The sequence below is a fragment of the Amphibalanus amphitrite genome, unplaced genomic scaffold (genome assembly GCF_019059575.1).
Source record: "Amphibalanus amphitrite isolate SeventyFive unplaced genomic scaffold, NRLGWU_Aamphi_draft 000085F_arrow, whole genome shotgun sequence".
Taxonomy (NCBI): domain Eukaryota; kingdom Metazoa; phylum Arthropoda; class Thecostraca; order Balanomorpha; family Balanidae; genus Amphibalanus; species Amphibalanus amphitrite.
Window position 1 is genome coordinate 140657 of NW_024881581.1, and position 22164 is coordinate 162820.

Consider the following 22164-nt stretch of genomic DNA (forward strand, 5'->3'; position numbering starts at 1 on the left):
CAACTATACACACTGCAGTTTAGGAAATGCCTGGAAAATGTGTAAGAAGTAAGGCGAATTTCACAGAAATGTCCCCTAGCGTTCAATGCTACGTTTTTTTAACCGTCAATGCACACAGCTGTTAATGCCGAACCAATCAATAAAAATATATCCTCCCCCCTAAGTGTAAGCGCAGCACCGAGAGGGCTATACCTATGCATGTACAATGTGATACTGTGCAGTGCTGTACAATATACGTACAGGTAAAACAGCGGTACAGCGAATAGAGGAGCATCTGAAAATACTCGTAGTGCACCATCTTGCAAAATATGCAGTTCATTTTTCTTCTGAGAAGTGCACAAACGGTAGTTCAAACCGCTCATGTGCGAGAAAATCTTACAACACCAACTATTAGCACAAACGCTAAAAATGAAAGCAGTACCGGCGATCTTCACAGGGAGCAAAGCAGCACCACTCATCAATTACGCACCGGATAATCTAGCTCAGGTGCGCGCCAGGGTAGGGGAAGTTGGGGCAATGCCGGAGTTGGGGCAAAGCCGAAATTCGAGATATTTCGAAAACCGTAAGACATGGATGCCACCTGTCAGTGATGCTCTGAAGCTTACGTGACTACAATTATCGCATGTTTGTTACGAGTCGTCATTCGGAATGCTTCGACTGTGAGGGCGCCAAGAGCGTTTTCAAGGTACGTTTCCCTTGTACTACATGCGCCTTTGAAGCTGCATTTCTTACTCATTATGCTACCGTTTGTCTGGCCAATTCGGTCAAGTAATCTTTAGCATGTCTTTGCATAAGTGTGCTGCCTATTTGAAATTTATACAGCACGTTGAAAAGTTATGGGCCTGCAAATGAAAGCATGGCAGGCTGGGGTAATGCCGAAAACGTGCGATTACGAACGTGTTAAAAGCACGCTACGTGGACTTTACTGCTGTAGAATAGCAACGCGTGTTTTTAGTCACACAAATTACACTTTCAACCGACACAACGGCCTGTTACCTATAAGGAATGATTTACCTGGCATTTTCTTATTATATCACACAATTATAACTTCCAGTGTGCACCGCGTCCTCAAGCTCTAAAAACGCGTGTCAGCTTTGATAAATTCTGGATAAAGTTTGAGATAAAATGGCAAAACATCAATGTCGGCATTCCCCATAGATCATTTCTCCCATTTTCGGCTTTCCCCGCAGTCCGGGGCAACGCCGAAAAAGTCACTTCTTTGATATTTTTAGTTTGTGCGCTTAACGGTATGCGAATTCATCAAATGCGCCTGGTATGTTTGAAAGGCAAAAGACTGGCCTCTCGAATGACGCCAACAAGAATAGCTTATGTTGTCTACCTTGCGTGCTAAGGGCGTCAGAAAAAAGTCTTCGGCGTTCCCCCAACTTCCCCTACGGTTTCAGCGTCCGTCGCCAGGGGCACCGAACACAACCTGATCGATCGCTGAGCCGCGCCGATCTGATATTAATCCGTAGTCAGGTAATATCCCCAGTAGACGACGTTGAAAATGAGGAACATGACTGGAGAGAGAGCGCGGGAGACCTTCTCCAGCACCCCGGCCTTCTCAACTCCGCTCCACTTCCGACACTCTGTCCAGCTCACTTCCTGCAGCGAGATATAAGACTGCTTAATTAACGCTGAGCAGTGCAACTACTCGTTACGTTTGGAAAATTTTCAGTAATTGAAAACGTGCAAAAGAAGCCAATAATAAGTTAGTAGTTATATGAGCTTGATGATTTAGTTTTAAAAAGAAAGTAGCGACGATAGCACATGCCAATGTATACGCTTATCAAATGCAAATTTAGTGGCTAATATCTAGCCTTATTGATTAAGTTCCAAGAGTTGATGAAGCGCCCGGTGGAATGCCTGGACTCGCTGAACACTGCCAAAAGTTACCTGCGCCCTTTTATCAGGAGACGGCGCTGTCTGGTCGCCGTCATAAAAGAGTCTGCAACGAGAACAACCAGTCAATGCAGGGTTGCAGGAGGGCACTGAAGATGCAACTTTCAAAGATGTTTTAGTTTCATCGGCAGCAATGCGCCACATCGAAGCAAAATGACCTAGTTTGAGGACAACGCTAACGATCCTGAGGACTACAATAGATCTGCGGACTGCTACAGATTTGCGACTTCAACGACAACAGGGCTGATTAGTGATTATTATGACGATCATTATTCATTATGGTTAATGAATTGACCACTTCAACAATCATGAGGACTACAGCAAAAGAGCTGAGAATTATAAAAGACCTGAGGACAATAAACAGACCTTCGGACTATAAATAGAGCTGAGGACTATGAACAGACCTGGGGACTATAAATAGAGCTGAGGACTACGAACAGACCTGAGGACTAACTGTACAGACCTGAGGACGACGATGTACTCCACGATGGTGCCGAAGACGAAGACGATGCAGGCCAGAATCCATACGTCCAGCGCCTTGACGTAGCTCACCTCGGGCATACTCTGGCTGCTGGACAGACGTGCGCATTTATCACGTACAAACACATAAACAAACACACACAAACAAACACAAACATATACACAGACATTGCAGCAAATGTCTTATATAGGCACACACATGTCGCAAATGTCCGATATAAACACACATGCAGGCAGAACCGCAAATGTCCGATATGAACACAACAGGCAATGCCGCAAAGGTCCGATATGCCACGTCTGTATCCTCCGGGCATACGACTGAATATTTATGGGAGGATAACGTCGGGCCCAGAGAAGAAGTTTATTGAGTTACCTCCCGGTATGACCTTTTTTATCGATCCGGGCGGCCGCCCGTGCCCACTGCACACCGTGCTAGTGTATTAATGGCAATGACAGTGGCAGTGCACTGCGTAATTTCCTACATAAGGTAATGGCCAAAACCACTTTGTAATTAACGTAATTAAGCATCAAAGTACCGCTGTAAAGTAAGCCTGCGCTGGATTACGCCTCTATTAACTGAGACACGCACGCACTAGCAGAAATCAGCATCAGCAGGAACTTGGTCCCCCGTGGTCCTACATTGTTACCGGACACTCACACGTTAGCGATGAACAGGCCCATCAGCAGGGTTTAGTTCGACATTGGTCCCTCCCATGCACTCACACGTTAGCCTAGTGCTGAACACGCCTCTTAGTGGTGATGCTCCCCTATCGTGCAACATTTGTCCCCGGGATAACTCGCACGTTAGCGTTGAACAGGCCCGTCAACAGGTATTGGTGTCATAGGCGGCGGAACGGGGAGGGCACCGGGGCACCGTGCCCCCCTTTGATTTTGGCATTTTAACATTAGCCCAATGGGCGTTGCATGGAAATAATGGGACCAAAATTCGGCAGTGCCGCTCTTTAATTGAAGGTGTTCCGACGCTACTGATTGGTGTTCATTTGTCCCCGGCATAACTCACACGTTAGCGTTGAACAGTCCTGTCAGCGTCAGCAGTGTGGTGATGGCGAGCACCATTCTGCCCGGCACCAGCTTCGGCGGCACCTGTGTGTGAAACCAGATCGGTTAGCTTGGGCTACGTGAACGGGCGAAACAAATCAGCGATTTTATGGACAGTCACGCTTCTGTGATTCTAGCAAATTGTTAGGACATTTCTTGCGAAGAAGCGCATTTTGGGTGTTTTCGTCGTGTTGATAAGCAAGACCGCAACATAACATGCGTGGAAACACATTGGAAACACAGTGGTTAGCATGCGTGGAAACACAGTGATCGTCTTCGGCCTGCCGAGTATTGTGCCACTTTGTGACTTGCAATGCCGTGCTCGAAAATGCATGTCAGCTATCGCCATTCGCAACCTATCACCTAGCCCATCACCAATCCATGGCTAGCCACCGTAACACAAATTAATGTGAGATAATCTAAATTCCTAGATGTTGTGAACCGAGATGTTGCTTACCCAGAGCGATAGCCAGCTGACTATGATGAGCATCGTGCTTGGCACGTACACGGAGAGGACGGAGTTGCGTACCTTGCGCGCCAGCAGCACCTCGAAGCTCAACTCTGAGTAGCTGCCTGCATAGGACAATAGACAAACCATTGCGATAATAAGATAAAACATTAGCGATAGATGAAATTGCACAATTTCAACTAATAATTGGCGACATGAATTCATCAGGTGATCCCATGCGCCTACATCAAGATAATTTTATACAAAGCGAACCGCAAAAAGGAGAAAGGTTGCACTTGCGACCCCTTGGCCCTTGCCCATTTTGTTCGACCCCTCCAAAAAAAGCACAGTGGAAATATCAATATTATTGACACCGGGCCGGCACAGGTGATTATAGAAACATGTAATTAAAAGCCACTTACCGTCGAAAAATGTTATAAACGATGGCTCCAGGGTACGCATATCTACTAGCTCGAAGCTTCTCATTCGGATGTCTTTGTCCCAAGAAATGCCGGTGAAATGCCAGCCGAGTATCATTGATATGTTTGTGTATCCATCTGGAATAAAACAATTCATTAGATTAATGGAATCAAGCCATTCGTTGTCAAATATGCACCGCAGTTCAAATCGCCTTATAAGATTGCTTGTGAAATATAACAGTCCCTGCGAGAAATATGCCTCGATAAAAATGTCTCAAGGAATATTTCAAGGAGTCTCTGCAAACAGCTTATAAGCCACCGTGAACTGTTTATGTCAAGGCAAGCTTTCGCCGTAGTAAGCTCTTCTTGGAAAACTGTGAGGGTGCTCAACAAATTATGTGAGACTGACTCATTTGTAACCGAAGGTTTGTTGTCAATAGTTAAAACACTATTCTTTAGAATTGTGTTTTTCTATTGAAAAACAAATCTGAGTTCCCTGACAATTTGGCAAAAGCTGCCTGAGATATTCATTGTCTGTTGAATCACGTGTCTGGTGCTATATTTTATTTTCGGCCTGCAAGTTGTAGCTGCGGATATGATAAAGTGCATGTGAACCCTGTTTTGCAATACATTTTCAAGTGAAGCCATCCAATCAGCCATTCGTTATCGCCAAAAGTCTGTTTACCATCGTTCCCTGCTCGTCCTGGCACGGCCAGTAGCGGCGATCAGATGCCACCATTGTTCTCCTTGTGATCGTCTAGCGTTTGATCGATAGCCGAAATGTCATACCCGGCCGCAATATGGGCCAGTGCCACCCAGCCGAACAGACGGAATAAGACATTGTGTGGGCAGTGGTCAGATCGAAGTGTTGATAGTAACGGTACAGCACAGTGACCAAAGACTTGTTTACAAAGATCGTCACAAAGACTTGAAAGTTGCGCTTAATAAGCGTCGGCTATGAGTTTTAATATTCGCGGCCATTGCTAGGCATTGAAAGAAGTACAAACAGTCTAACTGGACTCTTGGGCCGTGCAGCAAATGGCAGTAGCATTTGTTATTGTTATTACTCACAGCTCTGTATTCGAACCACACATCTCTGAGTATCCATCGGGTACTTGTGATAGTCCAAGTTGCAGGTATACTTCGTCAGGTAGAGACTCGACTGTAAAAAGATGAAAATAAGTTTAGTGTTTACATGTAAAAACAAAGAAAATCTGCATCAAATCTTTGAGATTTACATGATACGATAGCTTTACAAGAACAATTCGAGACGCATGTATGCACTCAGCACTGACATAAAATATATTCTGCATATTCCATAACGAATATAGGCTTTTGAACAAGAAAATATACATCAAATGCAAACACACATCACCCATGACTGCTCGCTTTTTTCTGTCGTAGCAAATTTCATTTTGGTCTACTCATTCAAGCATGCATTTATTCTACATTGAATATTGAGATGTGGGAACTGACAGCTTCACCACAATCAGCTTTCTCTGGAGAAAAAATAGCGAAATGTTCAGTTGGATTCTGGAAAACGTTATCAGCCTCAGTGATGAAACTCTCAGAAGTTGCTTGGCTTCACTGCACCCGACAAACACTTCTCTGCCTCTGAAGAGGTTCTCGCGTCGGCAATTTTATTTATCTTGCAACCCGATTGAAATAGCAAAATGTTTCCTGAGAACACAGTGTTTTGCCATATCCTATAGCGGTGCAATCATGCATTTGTCATCGTGAGCGAGTGGAAACAAAGATTCCTATCCATATAAATGTGCCACTTTTAACACGGAGTTTTGATTTTTTAACTGGAATAGGACTTTTGTAGCTTGAGCTGCAACTAGCACAGCTCTGAGGCTTTTGCACCGTAACGATCACCCTACCCAAAGTTATATCGACTTAACCCTCGCATGTGTGCGGCGTTTGCCAGCTTCTAATGTGTAGGAGGGGGGGGGGGGGTCGGTTGGACCCCCCCTTGCCGTTTGGCCCCTGATCGAGCTAGAGCTTCGCGGAAAAAACGAGCGTGTTGCCCGTGACGAGAGGAAGCCGATGATACCCAATTTTAAGGTCCTAGGTCATTGGTTGACCTTCCAGGTCAGGTCAATGACCCAAAGTCGGGAAAATCGGGACCTATTAGAAAGTTGTAAAGTGTGGCGTCTAAGGGATTTTTCGGGGTGCTGATCACGAATATCGTGTTAGTTTTGAGCACAGATGATGTCTTTAAGCATTTAGACCAGGTGGGGTCAGGTCAGGTCAGGTCAACCAGTAGGCGTTGTGACGGGTATTCGTAGTACGTGTCAATCGCCTCTGACAGCTTCGTAACATGTTACGAAGGCACCAAAACTACTTCGTAAATGTTCAAATGGTTGCTAAATTCGAATTCAGCTCCAAAAACTAGCCTAGAAACATGTAAAACTCGAAAAAGTGAACCGAGGTCACCCGAGGTCACCAAAGGTCAATGACCTGACCTGACCTTCAGGTGACCTTGACACCCATTCTAATGCATGAAAGCAACATCAAATCACATGTTTGAACGTTTGAAACCACGAAAAGCTTGCAAACGCGCGGCTAATGCGAGCCGACATACGCGGAATCGCGATTCCGGCCAAACATGGTCTCGGAAAAGAGGTCACAGGTCAAAGGTCATTTGGGTAAGGGTCATGAAATTTTCAGGGTAGGTGTAAAATTGATCAATAAGAGGGTACTGAAAGTTTCGTCGCGATCGGCCGCTTTTCACGCGAGTTATTCGCGAAAAACCATGGGGGGGGGGTCCATCCGACCCCCCTACACATGCGAGGGTTAACCCGCGAGTTGCTGGGGGGGGGGCGTTAAACGCCCCCACTTTTTTCGCCGGGCCATAGCATAAAAACGGCGCGCCGCAGGCGCGCCACATTTTGGGTACCTGTAGGGAATTGATTGAAGTTTATTGTGACAAAGTTTCAAAAAAATCGGTCGGAAAATTTTTGAGATATCGAGGTTTTAGTGACGTCATGATTTTTGAATTTTCGACCAAAAACGGCGTATGTTCAAAAAATCATATAAAATCACAGAATAGACATACAGACATGCCGTAAACGCCATTAGACTGCCAATACCATGAACAATCAAATGGCTATCTTCGATTATTGATTATCGTTCCGCATTTTCCAAAATCTTGAACTGAATCTTGACAATTTCTCGTGACTACTTCACGACTATGATACATGCATTTCTTAAATTAAACTTTTTTAGCCAAACACGTACACATATGATAAAATGAATGTCACCATCGTGTTCTACGCCCCAAATTACCCATAAAACATGTGTCACGGGCTGCGAATATCAGTTTTGATTTTCGGGGATATGTGCCTACCCGGTTGACCTGACCTTGACCCTGACCTATGCTTGACTGACCCCTACATAGAGCTGACACTCTTGTAGGCCTTATACGATGGATTGTGCACCATTTTGACAGAGTTTATGACGAGAGGCGCCCATTGCGAAGTCCTGAAGTCCATGCTACTGAAAGGCCGATTTCAGGTGTTTGACCTGACCTTGACCCGACCTGTGACCTCAAAACTCAACTTTAAAGTACTCATCTGAAGCGTCTCGTCGCGCTCTTTCGTTTGCCGCCTCGTGCGTTTCGCTGCGCCTATTGGTTCTCGAGTTATCGGCTGGGGGCGTTTAACGCCCCCCCCCCAGCAAACGGTGGGTGGCGAAATACCCCAGCAACTGCCGGGTTAAGTTCCGAAATCAGTCCCTTATGAAGGTATGCGGTGCCTTAAACCTGAAACAGACTCTTTCCGCAGTCAGGAACTCGCATGCGAGAGCCTATTCAAATACATGGAAGCACGCTCGCATCAGGGGCGGCGCCACGGGTTTTCGATAGGGGGGGACGGGGACGGGGGCTTGCCTGACCGAAAATCCTAAAAGTAGGATTTTCGTAAAAGTAGGACAAAAGTAGAAAGTAGGATTCCCAAAAGTAGCAAAAGTAGGATTTCCTAGATACTGATTGTGTATGCAAAAAAAAAAAAAAAAACGAGGCACGTAACGCCGCGAAACCTGGCAAAGGCCAAAACACATCCAATGGTGCATCCCGATTCCAAACTTATCCTAGGACACCTAAGATCGATCACCTTTTCAAGCATCCTTGCCTCTAAATCAAAATTTGCAGTCTTGCCAACTCAAAGCTGGTTACCTACAAGCTGCGAATTGCTTAGGTATGAGTAGCAGTGCCAACTATATTCCTACGTTTCGTACTTTCAAATTTTCGATCTTACGTCTGGTCAGCTTCATGGCTTCACCATTATATGCCATGAAGCTGACCAGACGTGGTCAGCTTCATGGCAATGTCTTCTGCTCTGACAAGTGCGCCAAAACTGCAATATAATTTCAGAATCATGACATCACCACCTGATCCATATGCAACGGGCAGGGTGCAGCTAATGGCTAGCCGTCAGTGGTCATGTCATCGGTGGTCACTCAAAAGGTCATGCTAGGTCATGGAAGGTCACCAGCCGTTATTTGATCACACTTTCTGATGGATTTTTCTTTCCAAGAGCTTCGCGGGAAAAACGAGCGCATGCACCGTTGAAAAAAATTGAGTGAGAGGGTCTTAGGTCCGGCGACATCTGCAGGTGAAATGCCCCAGGGTAGGATTCCGGTCCTTGTTGATAAGCTTCGTCAAAAATGGCAGTAGAGCTGTGATGTCGGCACCATTCTGTTCGTCATGATCGAGCTGGCACGACCTGCATCGTTCTCATATTCACCCTCCAGTCGTAACAACTACAGCAGGGATTGGCAAATGGCGGGGCACCCCCTTTGGGAGGTAATGAAGGTCTCTGGAAACCTCATCCCTCATCTCTTTAGCATTAGTGGCTCTCCTTATGGAACAGGTTTTTTGACTGGTCTGTTTCACCCCAGAATTCAAAGACTAGTCAAGGTAAAACCGAGCGCACCACAGTGAGCACAATTTGATAAGCTGGTGTATCTCAATTTTCATGTAGAACCTTTCACGTATCACGTACCTAAAACCCTTTCGTGCACTCATGCAAAAGCAACTGCCATGTTTCAACAGCTGGTAATGGCATTTTCACAGCCACTGACGTAAGAAGGGGAGGGGAGGGGGCTCGATTAGACCCCCAGCCGTTCGGCCGCCGACTGAACTTAGTTTTGCAGAAAAAACGAGTGCTATCGAACCCCTTGACGAGAGGGAGCCGATGCTACCCAAGTATAAGGTCTTGGGCTACTGCGTGGTTTTTTGGTCCTGCCTGTGATCTATCCGATCACTTCTCCCCACAAGTGCTGGGGTTAAATGGCATAGATTTCAAATGGTTCCTGTGGTAGAACTGCCATGCTTGAATTTGATAATTAGGAATGGAAAATATCCAATATCCATATAGTAACGGATATCTATGGAATTTCAGTAAGCTTGGTTTTGTCGGCAATGTTGTCTGGCAGTGGAATGGGGAGGTAATAACCCTGCCTGGCGCCCCAAGGGGGGGGGGGGGGTGGGCACGATCCCCGAGGCCTTGCCGATCACCTTATAACTACAGGCATCACAGCTCCACACCTTTTGCAGATGGCCAGGACCTCCTGCGATACATCCCAACAGCAATCTTTATTCAGAATTTGCCTTGATTAACCAACGATGCATTAAATGCGACGGATAACTCTACAGTGCATTATTATCAACTATTGAACGGGCCTCGCCGATAGGGGGGTACTGTACCCCCCTAACTTTCGATAGCGGGGGACCTGTCCCCCCCCGTCCCCCCCGGTGGCGCCGCCCATGGCTCGCATCAATCGCACGCACCTCCCGCAAGCGATTGATGCGAGAAGAATTATAATGTATTTGAATAGGCTCTCGCATGCGATTTCCTGAATGCGGAAAGAGTCTGTTTCAGCCTTAAGAACACAAACCCTACACATGCAAGGGTTAAGTTCCGAAATCAGTCCCTTATGAAGGTATGCGGTGCCTTAAACCTGAAACAGACTCTTTCCGCAGTCAGGAAATCGCATGCGAGAGCCTATTCAAATACATGGAAGCACGCTCGCATCAATCGCACGCACCTCCCGCAAGCGATTGAATTATAATGTATTTGAATAGGCTCTCGCATGCGATTTCCTGAATGCGGAAAGAGTCTGTTTCAGCCTTAAGAACACAATCTACCAAAATCTGAAAAACTCTTCCAATACGAAAATATTCTAAAAATTACTTTCGTAAATATTAATTATTTTCTGCTCTGATCAGTTTAAGCATAACAGATCATAATTTGTAGCAAAGAACTTATGTCAGGAAAGTGGTGTTTTCCTTTAACAGTGAATGGTGGGTGACTTTTGGTCTACCGCCTATCAAGCTGGGTAACATTTGACTTGCTAACCCTTTATGATGCTCATATGCATGACCACCATTCACCAATGGCTCTAGTATCATTACTTTCAAATCATTATTCAATGCAATTATGGGAGCTTCACTGATGTATAGTTCTACGCAAAAGACATATATCATGTGCTCCATATCCAAAGACTGGAAAATATCTTCTTGCAATGAATGCATTGTTGAAAAATGTGCTTTGGAATAAACCTGTCTTTAAGGCCTTATCGACAAAAAACGCTGATTCCTAATGATGCAATAATGCCATGCACTTGTTTCATGATGAGGACTTATCTTACATAACTGCTAAATAAACAAATCATATTCTGGTTATTTCGCTAATCTTCGCAGGGCGCAGAACGATTTTCAATCCATGAGGCTAAAAATGACCTTATGCAGAACAATCACAGAGATGATAAATGCCCCGTTGCTGACCTTTAACCCTCGCCGGCCGAGGGGGGGGGGGGCGGGTGCCGCCCCCCATAGGGTTTTTTCGCGATAGCTCCGAACACGCTGGCGATAGAGAGCTGAAACTTGGCATACCTGACCTTTGATCCAAGCCGCATCTTTTGACACCAACCGCATTTTTGGGTCAGGTCAGGTCACTGACCTATGACGTCATAAGTGAACCTCTGCACGGTCTTCAGATGTCGCAACTTCGCAACGCCCTCACTGCCAGAGGAGATGTCACAGGGAAATGAAACTTGCAGGATCTAGTATCCATTATGAGTCTCACAACTTGTATATCTCGGATTTTTCCTAAAGGTCATATGAGGTCAGGTCATTTTCGTGACCTCACCATTATAAGTCAATGGGGAAAAATTCAAACTGCTATTCTGGCGCCGGAAACGATCTCCAACTATCTCAAGCACATAGAATCGTGATTTGATGCACTCCTTGCAAGGTTAGATGCGTCACTTTGGCAATGTTGACCTTGCGTGACGTCATTTATGACGTCATCAAGGTCATATTAGTTTTTCGTCAATAACTCTTGATCAAATTGAGCTAGCGAGTCGGGAAAACCACCAATGGACTCAGGAAGACCTGCCGAATCGAATGATATGCAACCTGACCTCTTTCGACCAACTTCGTGACCTGGGGGTGCTGACCTGACCTTGACCTGAGGTAAACACCCCAAGTTGACCTGACCCGGACAAAAAGTATATCATTCGACGCGCCTGAGCAAGACGAACACGATGCTGCCAAAATCGGCGCTCTGCGGCCGTTTTTTGCGAAGTTATTCACCAAAAACTGAACCGTACCTTGGGGCACTTGACCTGACCTCAGAGGTCACCGGTTGACCTAGGACCTTAAAATCGGGTACCAATCTCTGCGTCTCGTAACGGCGCACACGCTCGTTTTTTCCGCGACGCGCTAGCTCCACCAGGGGCGAAACGGCGAGGGGGGGGGGGTCGTACCCGCCCCCCCCCCCTCGGCCGGCGCGTATGTAGAAAACCAATAGGTCCGGCGAGGGTTAATGCAGATATCGAGACACATTCTGTGAGTGCCCATGGAACAGCTGGTCTACTCTAGTTTCCATGACAACTGTTCAAACGTTGGTCACGCGAAGAGTACTATGACGTTATCACTCATTTGCCGGTGTGTCACGTCGGCGCCTGGTATTGTTCGGGTGACAATGACACCAAGAACGCTGAATGCATTACGTTGAAATTTGTTTATTTGACTCAGCAGGTTCGCTTCGGGTTCTTTAATACCTATTAGAACTTTAATCTTGTTAATCCATCAGAAGTAGAACCATCGACCGCTGAAAGTTGTTGATAGGTTGACTGAGGTCGACTGAGCGCAGCACTCAAACCCTTGACGCTATGCAAAGCTGGAAAACGCGACGCATTCACCCACCGAGTTTCAGCTCCACTTTCCCAGCATAAAATGGAGCATCGCAGCTGAGCACTGCCAAGTTACGGCGACCATTCCTCTGGGGAGTTAGACAGAACTTGGCGAGGCGGCGTGACGTAGCTATTTCGGTTTGATCGGCTTAGAGAAGGCATCTGCACGAAGCCGCGAGGAATTCCAAATGTAACAGCCCGAGAAACTTGGAGGCAAAACGACGGGTGGTGTTCTACTCACGTGCGAGACGGTTTTGTTTTGATAAAGAATGATGCCTGAGGCGTCGGAGAGCAGCATAGGACGCGTGACGCTCTGGACGTGGACGAAGAACGTGTTTGGCACCCAGAGACGGGAGACTATGGCAGTGTCCAGCTGAACTTCACTCGCATTGTCTGAGGAAAAGGCCGCCGCCGGCGTCAGTATTTATAGTGCATTCGATTTATTACAACAGAACCGAAATACACCTGCACTCTATCTGCAACCTACACACAGAAAAATATTGACACCGTTAGCGGTGTAATTGCACAGTACATATCTGAGCACTTGAGGAAAGTTAATTTAGTCCCTTCCCCGCTTAAATTACTCGCGCTTCTAAATGAACACCAGGAAGAAGGTAATAGAACACTGTTAGGAGGGTTGGGTGTTTTACTACATGTAGCAAAACACCCAACCCTCCTAACAGTGTTCTATTACCTTCTTCCTGGTGTTCATTTAGAAGCGCGAGTAATTTAAGCGGGGAAGGGACTAAATTAACTTTCCTCAAGTGCTCAGATATGTACTGTGCAATTACACCGCTAACGGTGTTAATATTTTTCTGTGTGTAACATCTTCAAATATAGCAAACAAAGCACACCGCGAAGACGTAGACCCATGAACATCTACACACAAGATAGTCAGCATTATTCTTATGTGTATTATAATATTTATGTATTTTATCACATTTATAAGTTACGTTTCCAATTGAAACGCTACCTATGGCGACTGACGATCGGATCGGACTTACGTGGGACAATTATTCGCTGGTCCTGCCACACTGTGCGCAAATAACAATCAAACTGAAGAGTCTGAAAATAGGAAAACATTATCAATATACCTCCAGAACTACGTATATAACTTTCAAAGAAAGCTTTGGCATTTGAGCCAATCCCGTCATGTGCAATGTGAAGTGCCATTTTAAAAGGTTTGATATTGTTGGTTCACGGAATCATGAACCGCAAAAAATTTAGGACATCGTTCACAACTAAATTTAGATCATCGCGTACACTTTTGCTTCGGCCAAAATTTCGAAGGTTGAGAATTTTATTTTTATCCTATCTTAATTTTTATCCTAATTAATACCAAAGGCATTGCGCAAGTCTTCGGCTCTAGACATTAGCCGTTTTCACGACGGGCTATCCGGTGAGTGCACCTAATTTGACCAAATCTGCACCTAATCTCTTTTCAACAAATATCTTTTTATTTTATGAATTTATTTCAGTGTTATAATCGATTATACTCTCTGATAATATGACAACGCAGGCATAGAAGCAATTAGTGCAACCCTAGCTGATAGCTACTAAGAGACACACTGAACCTAATTTTACCAAATCTGCACCTAGTCTGCACCAGATGTGCACCAAATGTGTACCAGATGGCCGTCGTGAAAACGGCTAATGTATGTTATGTGCATAAGTAAGAAAATGTAAAATGATTGAAATTGATATGAAAATTGTTACCTGCGAATCTTCGTCGACCTTCACGTTCAGGAAATGAATGCCAATCTGTACAAGCACCGGGCCACCTGTAACATAAAATAAATGTCACAATGTTTGCCATGAGTTCGAACTCACGCAGCGCTGCAAAAAACCGCCCGCATTTGGAATAATGGCACAGCTGTAATTAACTCATGTAACACACGGCAACGTTCCACAGCATCTGAGTGTGTATGTACGTCTTGTTGTGTTATATTTTGTTTGTCATGCTGTTATTGTGTACGGCTTGTTTTGCCTGTTCGCTTTTTATATGTCATAAAACAAACAATTTAAAATTTGCGATCACGTGAGGACAAAATCACAATTTTTTACACTGAAAATTGATCACACTTTTCTTGCTTTCAGTTTACCGCTGAATCACTTGTCATGACTAATCGCATGGCGTCCCTGCACTGATGATGTACTTATACATATAAGTGCAAGAGGCTTTGCACTCATGGCTTTATTCGATCGCACTAACGCCTAATCAGCCTTCATAAGTAACAAAATATCACCCTTTACCTACCGAATACCTGCATACGTGAGGTCCCCGTACTGTATGCTGCACGCAGATACGATGCATTGGATATCGTACCGTACTACACCTTTTTGCACTCAAAATAGGCATCTTTTCATTCAATTTCGGCGAATTGCATTCAATTTTAGCGATCTCTCATTTGCTTCGAATAGAGAGATCGCTAAAATTGAATGCAATTCGCCGAAATTGAATGAAAAGATGCCTATTTTGAGTGCAAAAAGGTGTATTTACACCATCGCACTGATGGCTTGGCTTTCCTTAGCGATAATAACTACCACCCCTAGGTGCGGCCAGCTCGGTCATCTTTTTGCCTCATGTAGGTATCGACCGCACGCTGTGGCAGGCACGGTGCGGAAAAACAGCCCGGGGCGGCACCGTCAGACACTGACCAGATAGGAGTTAGTCCCGCGCGCCGCGCCCGGCGCCATGCACGAGCCCCTCCCCTTCTCCCCTCCCTCTCCGAGCACCTTACCCCCCGTGCTATTATGGGCCAGCATCATAACATGCCAATTGCCAGGATACAGTTTACGAAAAATCCACATTGCTTACAAAATCCACAAAAAAAGGAAGCGAAAGGGTAAATGCTTGGGCAGGATTGAGTCAACAATACCCGTATGCGGCATAGTCTATGCTACCTATCCATCGAGACGTGTCCTGACTATTGACGTTAAAAATGCAAAGCCGATACATTGTTTACGGGTTTCTCACCGCCGATGCCTTTCGGAGCTCTGATCTGGGAGTAGTCCAGGCCAAAGAGGTCTTCCACATCTTCATCCTCGCCAGCGACCAACACAAGCACCGAGAACAGCCTGCGGAAGAAGAGCCATTCCGGATCAATATTTCTAAATTGTATAGAAAGTATACATTTTGTGCGCATTTGGTGCAGATTAGTTGCAGATTTGGTCAAATTAGGTTCAGTGTATCTCTTAATAGCTATCAGCTAGGGTTGCGCTAATTACTTATATGCCTACTTTGTCATATTATCAGAGAGTATCATCGATTATAACACTGAAATAAACTCATAAAATACAGATATTTGCTGTAAAAGATATTAGGTGCAGATTTGATCAAATTAGGTGCACTCGCCGGAAAGCCCGTCGTGAAAACGGCCATTAGACACTGAAATTGGTTTAATATTGATTGGCCTTGATGTGTGGTGGCCGTCTAAGATTTGGGTAGCGAAGACATATTCATTGAATATTGAGTATCTATGTTCACGAATTACGTTTATACCTGATACGTCGTTAATTTAAAATGCAAAAAAAAAACATTTAGGTTAAAAAACGGAAATGCAGGTTTGCATATAATTGGCGTGGTAAGGTATTGGCATGATGGTAATCATAATACCTCCCTAAGGGATGCTACAAAAATAAGCAATGCGCCGGAAACGGTGGACAGTTCATTCATACGCATAGGTCTGACTCTGAAGATATTTATACAGATGCAAATGCATAAATATACATTGTCCACGCGTATATCGTGCGTTTGCCTAGGAATGCACACAATTGCGCATGTACCAGTATGCTTGCACTCATGTTGCATGTTGTGGCAGCAGGCAGCCGGAGCCCAAGAAAAAGGCACGGCCCGTCGCTCTGCGGCGACGATTAATGGGTTTCACCTGTTCGGGGTTTTTGTTGGTGCGACAAAAGACTGCGGCAGTGTGACATCGGCCCAGGTCGCGGCTTAATTGCGACTGGGCTGTTTGCTGGACGAACGCCAATGGCTCCACGCCACAAACAACCACACTCTGACGTTCCGTGTCGCCGCGCGGTCTGTTTCTTTTGTGACCAAACTTAATCATTCCATCGGGGAGCGATAGGGAGTTTCGATGAACCGTCGCAACGAAGAAATGCTGATCTTTTATTGTATGTTGTTCTATACTGTTGATAGCAAAATATTTTCATACATTTGACTACGAGACTTTGCATGTGGTGGATGTTTGCATTGTTTTTTTTTCCGCCCAATCCACAACGCTGCTATTTCCTTTTTAGCCCTTTTTAGTCGTTTTTAGTCGTTGCCAGGTTAATGCAGCTTCCTAGCTTTTCGCGGATAGCGTAAAAGCGGAGAAACGCATCAGCATCTACTTTCTCATACACTCTAAAGCATTCTTCTGACATACATACATACATGTATTTTTCGGAGCTTTCACGACACGGTGTTCTTAGATCAAATCAAGGGGTCACAAAATAGCACATGGTCATAGGAATATTCAAATAACTTTTATTTAACTTTCCAGCTAAGTCTTTTTCACGGAGTTCATTCAAACTCTACCTATGTTATAAGTTCAAGCTTACAATTAAGAGACATACAAACAATTAATCCTCGGAAAAGGAGGCGCACGTCAATTCACCAATTAGAGAAACACGGTAGGGAGGAGGGCAGGTCCTGCCCCGGAGAGTGTTAATCGCAATCATCATTCAATTCATGCTCACCTTTTGAAGGAAGGAAGTGTCTCTACCCTTTTAGTTGCGTTGAAGAACGATAAAGTACCTACGCAAAGCACAACGTACACATATATTCTGTAAATTAACTTACCATGCAGTTAGTCGCACAAGGTCCGATTTTTCCATTTATGCTCCGGTCACCTCTTCGCCACTGGACTCACTCCACGACTTTCGCCCTTCACTCGTTCTCCACTCCTCGCTCACTTGTCCGTCCTTCCTCTATGCGAGACGCACCAGCCCTACATTCACCTGCTCCGGGCGGGACACACACCTGTCCCAGTTGGGACACCCCGTATATGTCCCCGGCGGGGACACACCACCCTCGACCTGTCCCGGACAGGGACACACCTCTCGGCCTGCCTCCCGCTCTGGTCAGCTGAGCAGACGTCGCTGCCAGCGGAGCCACAAGCCGACGGTGATCTTTGACCAGCGCTGGTCGGTCGGTTGGACCCTGGCGCAGCCTCCCCCCTCCGGACCAGGGGGCGGGCCTCCCCCCCCCGACGGCGCCGACGAAGTACCGTCGAGCTGGTCATCCACTCCGCTCGCGAGCTAACCCTCGCGGGACACGGAGAGGCCGTTCGCTTACTCGGAACGCTGCGCTCTTGGTGAATTGTGTGCCTCCCGGAGATACTCATATGTTGAGCTTTACAGCAAGCCTCGGTGAAAGTCTGAGGATTGCATATAGCATATAGTATATACATTGATAATATGCAAAACTTACAAGGCTGAAGACAGTCGAAGACAGTTGGGGTCGAAGTGCATTTCCCTAAGAAAATTTTTAGCATGAAGTTTATCGGCGTTTATAGAAAAAAAACTGTCGAGGACCTTAACCATTTTAAACGAATGAAAGTTTGCCCATTGATTGCACAAGAAACATAAATGTCAACTTGAAAATGAGCATTTTTATTCCAGTGAAGCGTTGGCACAACCACATACCTATTTCCAAAACATTTTATTTATATTTCGAAACACATTTAACCCGCGCCCTGCTGGGGGGGGGGGGGGTATTTGAACACCCCCCTTGTGGTTTTTCGCGAATATCTCAAAAACGGCGGCGCTCCGCGCCGCCGTTTTTGGTACACCTGATCATACATCCATTCTACACATGTTGTGAAAATTTCAGACCAAGGTCATTCAAGGTCAGGTCACCAGGTCACTTGAAAAGACCTCACCTCATAAAAAGTTTCAATGTCTGTCAGAGCTACACCGAGTGACCGATCGCTTTGAAACTTTCAGCGATTGCTAAGAGCAATAGCATGTACAAAATGTATATCTCAGAATTTTGATATCGATGACCTAAGGTCAGGTCAATTTTGCGACCTCCCCATTATAAGTCAATGGGAGAAAATTGAAATGCGCCTCTTTTGGACGAAAGACATTGTAAACACTCCCAAACACCGAATTACAAGTGGTTTAGACACACTGAACATGAAATTGGTGTCCGCGACCCTTGTTTATGCCCTGAGGTCATCTTAGGTCACGAATGACATCTAACAGTTTATCGCAAATAACTTTTGATAGAGGCATGCTAGAGCGATGAAAACGCCATATATGTGTTCAGCTCGACGATACGGATCGACTGATATGCAACATGACCCTTTCCGGTCAGGTCATGACCTTGACCTGAGGTCAAATTTTCAAGTTGACCTTTCAAGGTCAAGTTATAGTTCATTCGATGCGTCTTGACGAGAGGAACACGATGCCGGTGAAAGTAAGCTCGTACACAAGGCTTGGGTCAAAAGTTATTGCAGAAAAACTGTTTCCGAAAAAATCGGCTATTTTTGCAGTTTTTGCCCCCTGCAGGCAAAACCGTTGACGTTAGGTCAAATCTGAGAGAATTATTCAGAAAGGGCGTTAACCCGCGCCCTGCTGGGGGTCCTGGATTTCCACGCCCTGCTGGGGGGGGGGGTGTTTGAACACCCCCCCTTGTAACTCGGCTCCTGGGCCACGTAGCGATACGCGGAAGGCGGCGTTCGAAAGAGCGTAAAAAATAATGACGAAATCACTTCGGTCAATTTTTTGGTCAGGTCAAAGGTCAGGTCACCAGAGGTCATTGAAGGCAAAATTTCGCCGATTTCCAGGTCGAATGTCGAAAATTTCCAAGAAGCCAACGCATAACTCGGGAACCAATAGAGCTACAGCGCCGCGGAAAAGTGCATTCGATAGCCCTTTTAACGCCCTTTCTGAGTAATTCTCCCAGATTTGACCTAACGTCAACGGTTTTGCCTGCAGGGGGCAAAAACTGCAAAAATAGCCGATTTTTTCGGAAACAGTTTTTCTGCAATAACTTTTGACCCAAGCCTTGTACGAGCTTACTTTCACCGGCATCGTGTTCCTCTCGTCAAGACGCATCGAATGAACTATAACTTGACCTTGAAAGGTCAACTTGAAAATTTGACCTCAGGTCAAGGTCATGACCTGACCGGAAAGGGTCATGTTGTATATCAGTCGATCCGTATCGTCGAGCTGAACACATATAAGGCATTTTCATCGCTCTAGCATGCCTCTATCAAAAGTTATTTGCGAAAAACTGTTAGACACCATTCGTGACCTAAGATGACCTCAGGGCATAAACAAGGGTCACGGACACCATTTTCATGTTCAGTGTGTCTAAACCACTTGTGATTCGGTGTTAAGGAGTGTTTATAATGTCTTTCGTCCAAAAGAGACGCATTTCAATTTTATCCCATTGACTTATAATGGGGAGGTCGCAAAATTGACCTGACCTTAGGTCATCGATATCAAAATTCTGAGATATACATTTTGTACATGCTATTGCTCTTAGCAATCGCTTAAAGTTTCAAAGCGATCGGTCACTCGGTGTAGCTACGACAGACATTGAAACATTTTATGAGGTGAGGTCACTTCAAGTGACCTGGTGACCTGACCTTGAATGACCTTGGTCTGAAATTTTCACAACGTGTGTAGAATTGATGTATGATAAGGTGTACCAAAACCGGCGGCGCTCCGCGCCGCCGTTTTTGAGATATTCGCGAAAAACCACAAGGGGGGGTGTTCAAACACCCCCCCAGCAGGGCGCGGGTTAACCCTATTAGTGGCAGGCTCCTGGCTACCCCCTATTAGTGGCAGGGGGGGGGGGCTGTTTACGACCCCCCCTTGATATCTCGAGATCTAACGGGCCGATTTTCAAAATTCAAACGGCATTCGATTTCGCTCAACGTGATCTACATTTCTAAAAAAATAAAAATTAAAAAATGTCAATAGGGGGGGTAGAGGGGGGTAAAAACGGGCAAATTGCAGATACATTTTAGATTGTTTATCACGGCCAGGTTTCTGAACCAATCTTAACGCGACTTTTGCCGATCGATAGAGAATGAACCAGGAATTCACATGGATCCTAAAAATATGCATTTTCAAAAATCATAGGCGGATACAGATCATTGAGATTGGGGGTACACAAAAAGTATAGTAAATAAGGTTTTTGTTGGTACTGTTTCTAAAAAGGGTGGTGATGGTCTTGTTATGTTATAATTTTCTTATGAGAGAACGACTAAAATTGTATTGGTAATGCATAGGCGGTGTCAGGGCACCTATGTTGGGAGGTAAAACATAGCCCCCCTTTTTGGACGCCTGGATCCGCCTATTATAGCAAAAACGTGTCAAAAGAGGATGCACAATAACTGTATATGTTATCACATGATACCTTTTATTCACTGTTCGTAAAACTGGTGCAGCATCGTGATCTTCGCCCAAATGACTCGCTTCACGAATAGGACCCCCCAATTCCCAGTGCTCTGGAGCCGCCCCTGGTAAAGTTATGAACTTGAAATTTTCAGGGAATGTGCCCAATTTAGTTTTAGGAAAAGTCAGAAAATTTCAGCATCGTAGCTTCAGCGGTTTCGGAGATATTCCCGAAAAACCTGAGGGGTGGATAAAAACAACCCCCCCCCTGCCACTAATAGGGTTAATAGGGCTATCGAATGCGCTTTTCTGCGGCGCTGTAGCTCTATTGGTTCCCAAGTTATGCGTTGGCTTCTTGGAAATTTTCGACATTCGACCTGGAAATCGGCGAAATTTTGCCTTCAATGACCTCTGGTGACCTGACCTTTGACCTGACCAAAAAATTGACTGAAGTGATTTCGTCATTATTTTTTACGCTTTTTCGAACGCCGTCTTCCGCGTATCGCTACGTGGCCCAGGAGCCGAGTTACGAGGGGAGTGTGTTCAAACACCCCCCCAGCAGGGCGTGGAAATCCAGGACCCCCAGCCGGGCGCGGGTTAAAATGGGTGAGAACGCGCATGACTCTTTACCTCGCACACGACATGCATAAATGTTGCGACTTGCCGGCTCAATCCTCGAAGTGATGGGTGGAAACATTTATCGCCTCCAGCTCAGATAGACCCTGTGTTGGAAGTGGTGCTGCTTGTGCGTGACGGCGCAGTCAGGTCAGGGATGTTCGTGTCAGCTGTTGATGCGCTCTGACACGACACGACTGTGGCAAAACACCGGGACCGGTGACCTTGCCAGGTGCGAGCACCCTGTTCTGCTTTTCAAATATCATACTTTGAAACGCTGGATGGTGAGCTGCAGCTCACAGACACTCTTGGCGAAATGAAACAAAAATAGAATTAGCTAGTACATTCAAACAAAAATGTATGTACCATACCTTTTACTCACGAAAGCATTAGTATATCCATTATCCAAACACTTCTCGTTGAATAATCTCAAAGACTCCAAGTAAATGCAAAAATCTGTGATTCACTTTTCATACTGTGATTTCTGAACCATGTCCTTTTATAGTTTCATTAAATTATAGGTGACGTGGCAATGTCAACTACACGGTACACAAAACATAAACCTAAAATATGTCAATCACACAATACGAGTAGGCATACTTCTGGGTTTTCTCCCGATTGTGAAAGCGATGTTTGCGTATTTAACTACCTATATGTAAGCACAACGGCATGTCACCTAAAAAA

At 45.4% G+C, this 22164-nt stretch overlaps 1 protein-coding gene across 2 annotated transcripts; it reads right to left on the reverse strand.

The window, feature by feature from the left end:
- Positions 1 to 1287: 1287 nt before the first annotated feature.
- LOC122379865 (gamma-aminobutyric acid receptor subunit beta-2-like) lies at positions 1288 to 17626 on the reverse strand. 2 transcript variants are annotated; one of them, XM_043362419.1, is made up of 12 exons: positions 17315 to 17626; positions 15488 to 15588; positions 14227 to 14291; positions 13515 to 13575; positions 12752 to 12903; positions 5380 to 5470; positions 4312 to 4446; positions 3899 to 4014; positions 3404 to 3486; positions 2366 to 2470; positions 1897 to 1948; positions 1288 to 1605 (listed from the first exon to the last, which is right to left on the reverse strand). In XM_043362419.1, the coding sequence occupies exons 1-12, from the start codon at positions 17347 to 17349 to the stop codon at positions 1465 to 1467; spliced, it is 1137 nt and encodes a 378-aa protein (XP_043218354.1). In that variant the 5' UTR covers positions 17350 to 17626; the 3' UTR covers positions 1288 to 1464. The 2 variants fall into 2 exon arrangements, with proteins under 2 accessions (XP_043218354.1, XP_043218353.1); XM_043362418.1 differs by having other exon boundaries at positions 2366 to 2473.
- Positions 17627 to 22164: the final 4538 nt, after the last annotated feature.

Coding starts and splice junctions, on each gene's coding strand:
- LOC122379865 (XM_043362418.1), bottom strand. CDS start 17,349: ATGGAAAAATCGGACCTTGTGCGACTAACTGCATG. Junction 15,589..17,314: donor CTTGTGCGACTAACTGCATG/GTAAGTTAATTT, acceptor CTTCTTCCGCAG/GCTGTTCTCGGTGCTTGTGT. Junction 3,487..3,898: donor TCAGCTGGCTATCGCTCTGG/GTAAGCAACATC, acceptor TTTCACACACAG/GTGCCGCCGAAGCTGGTGCC.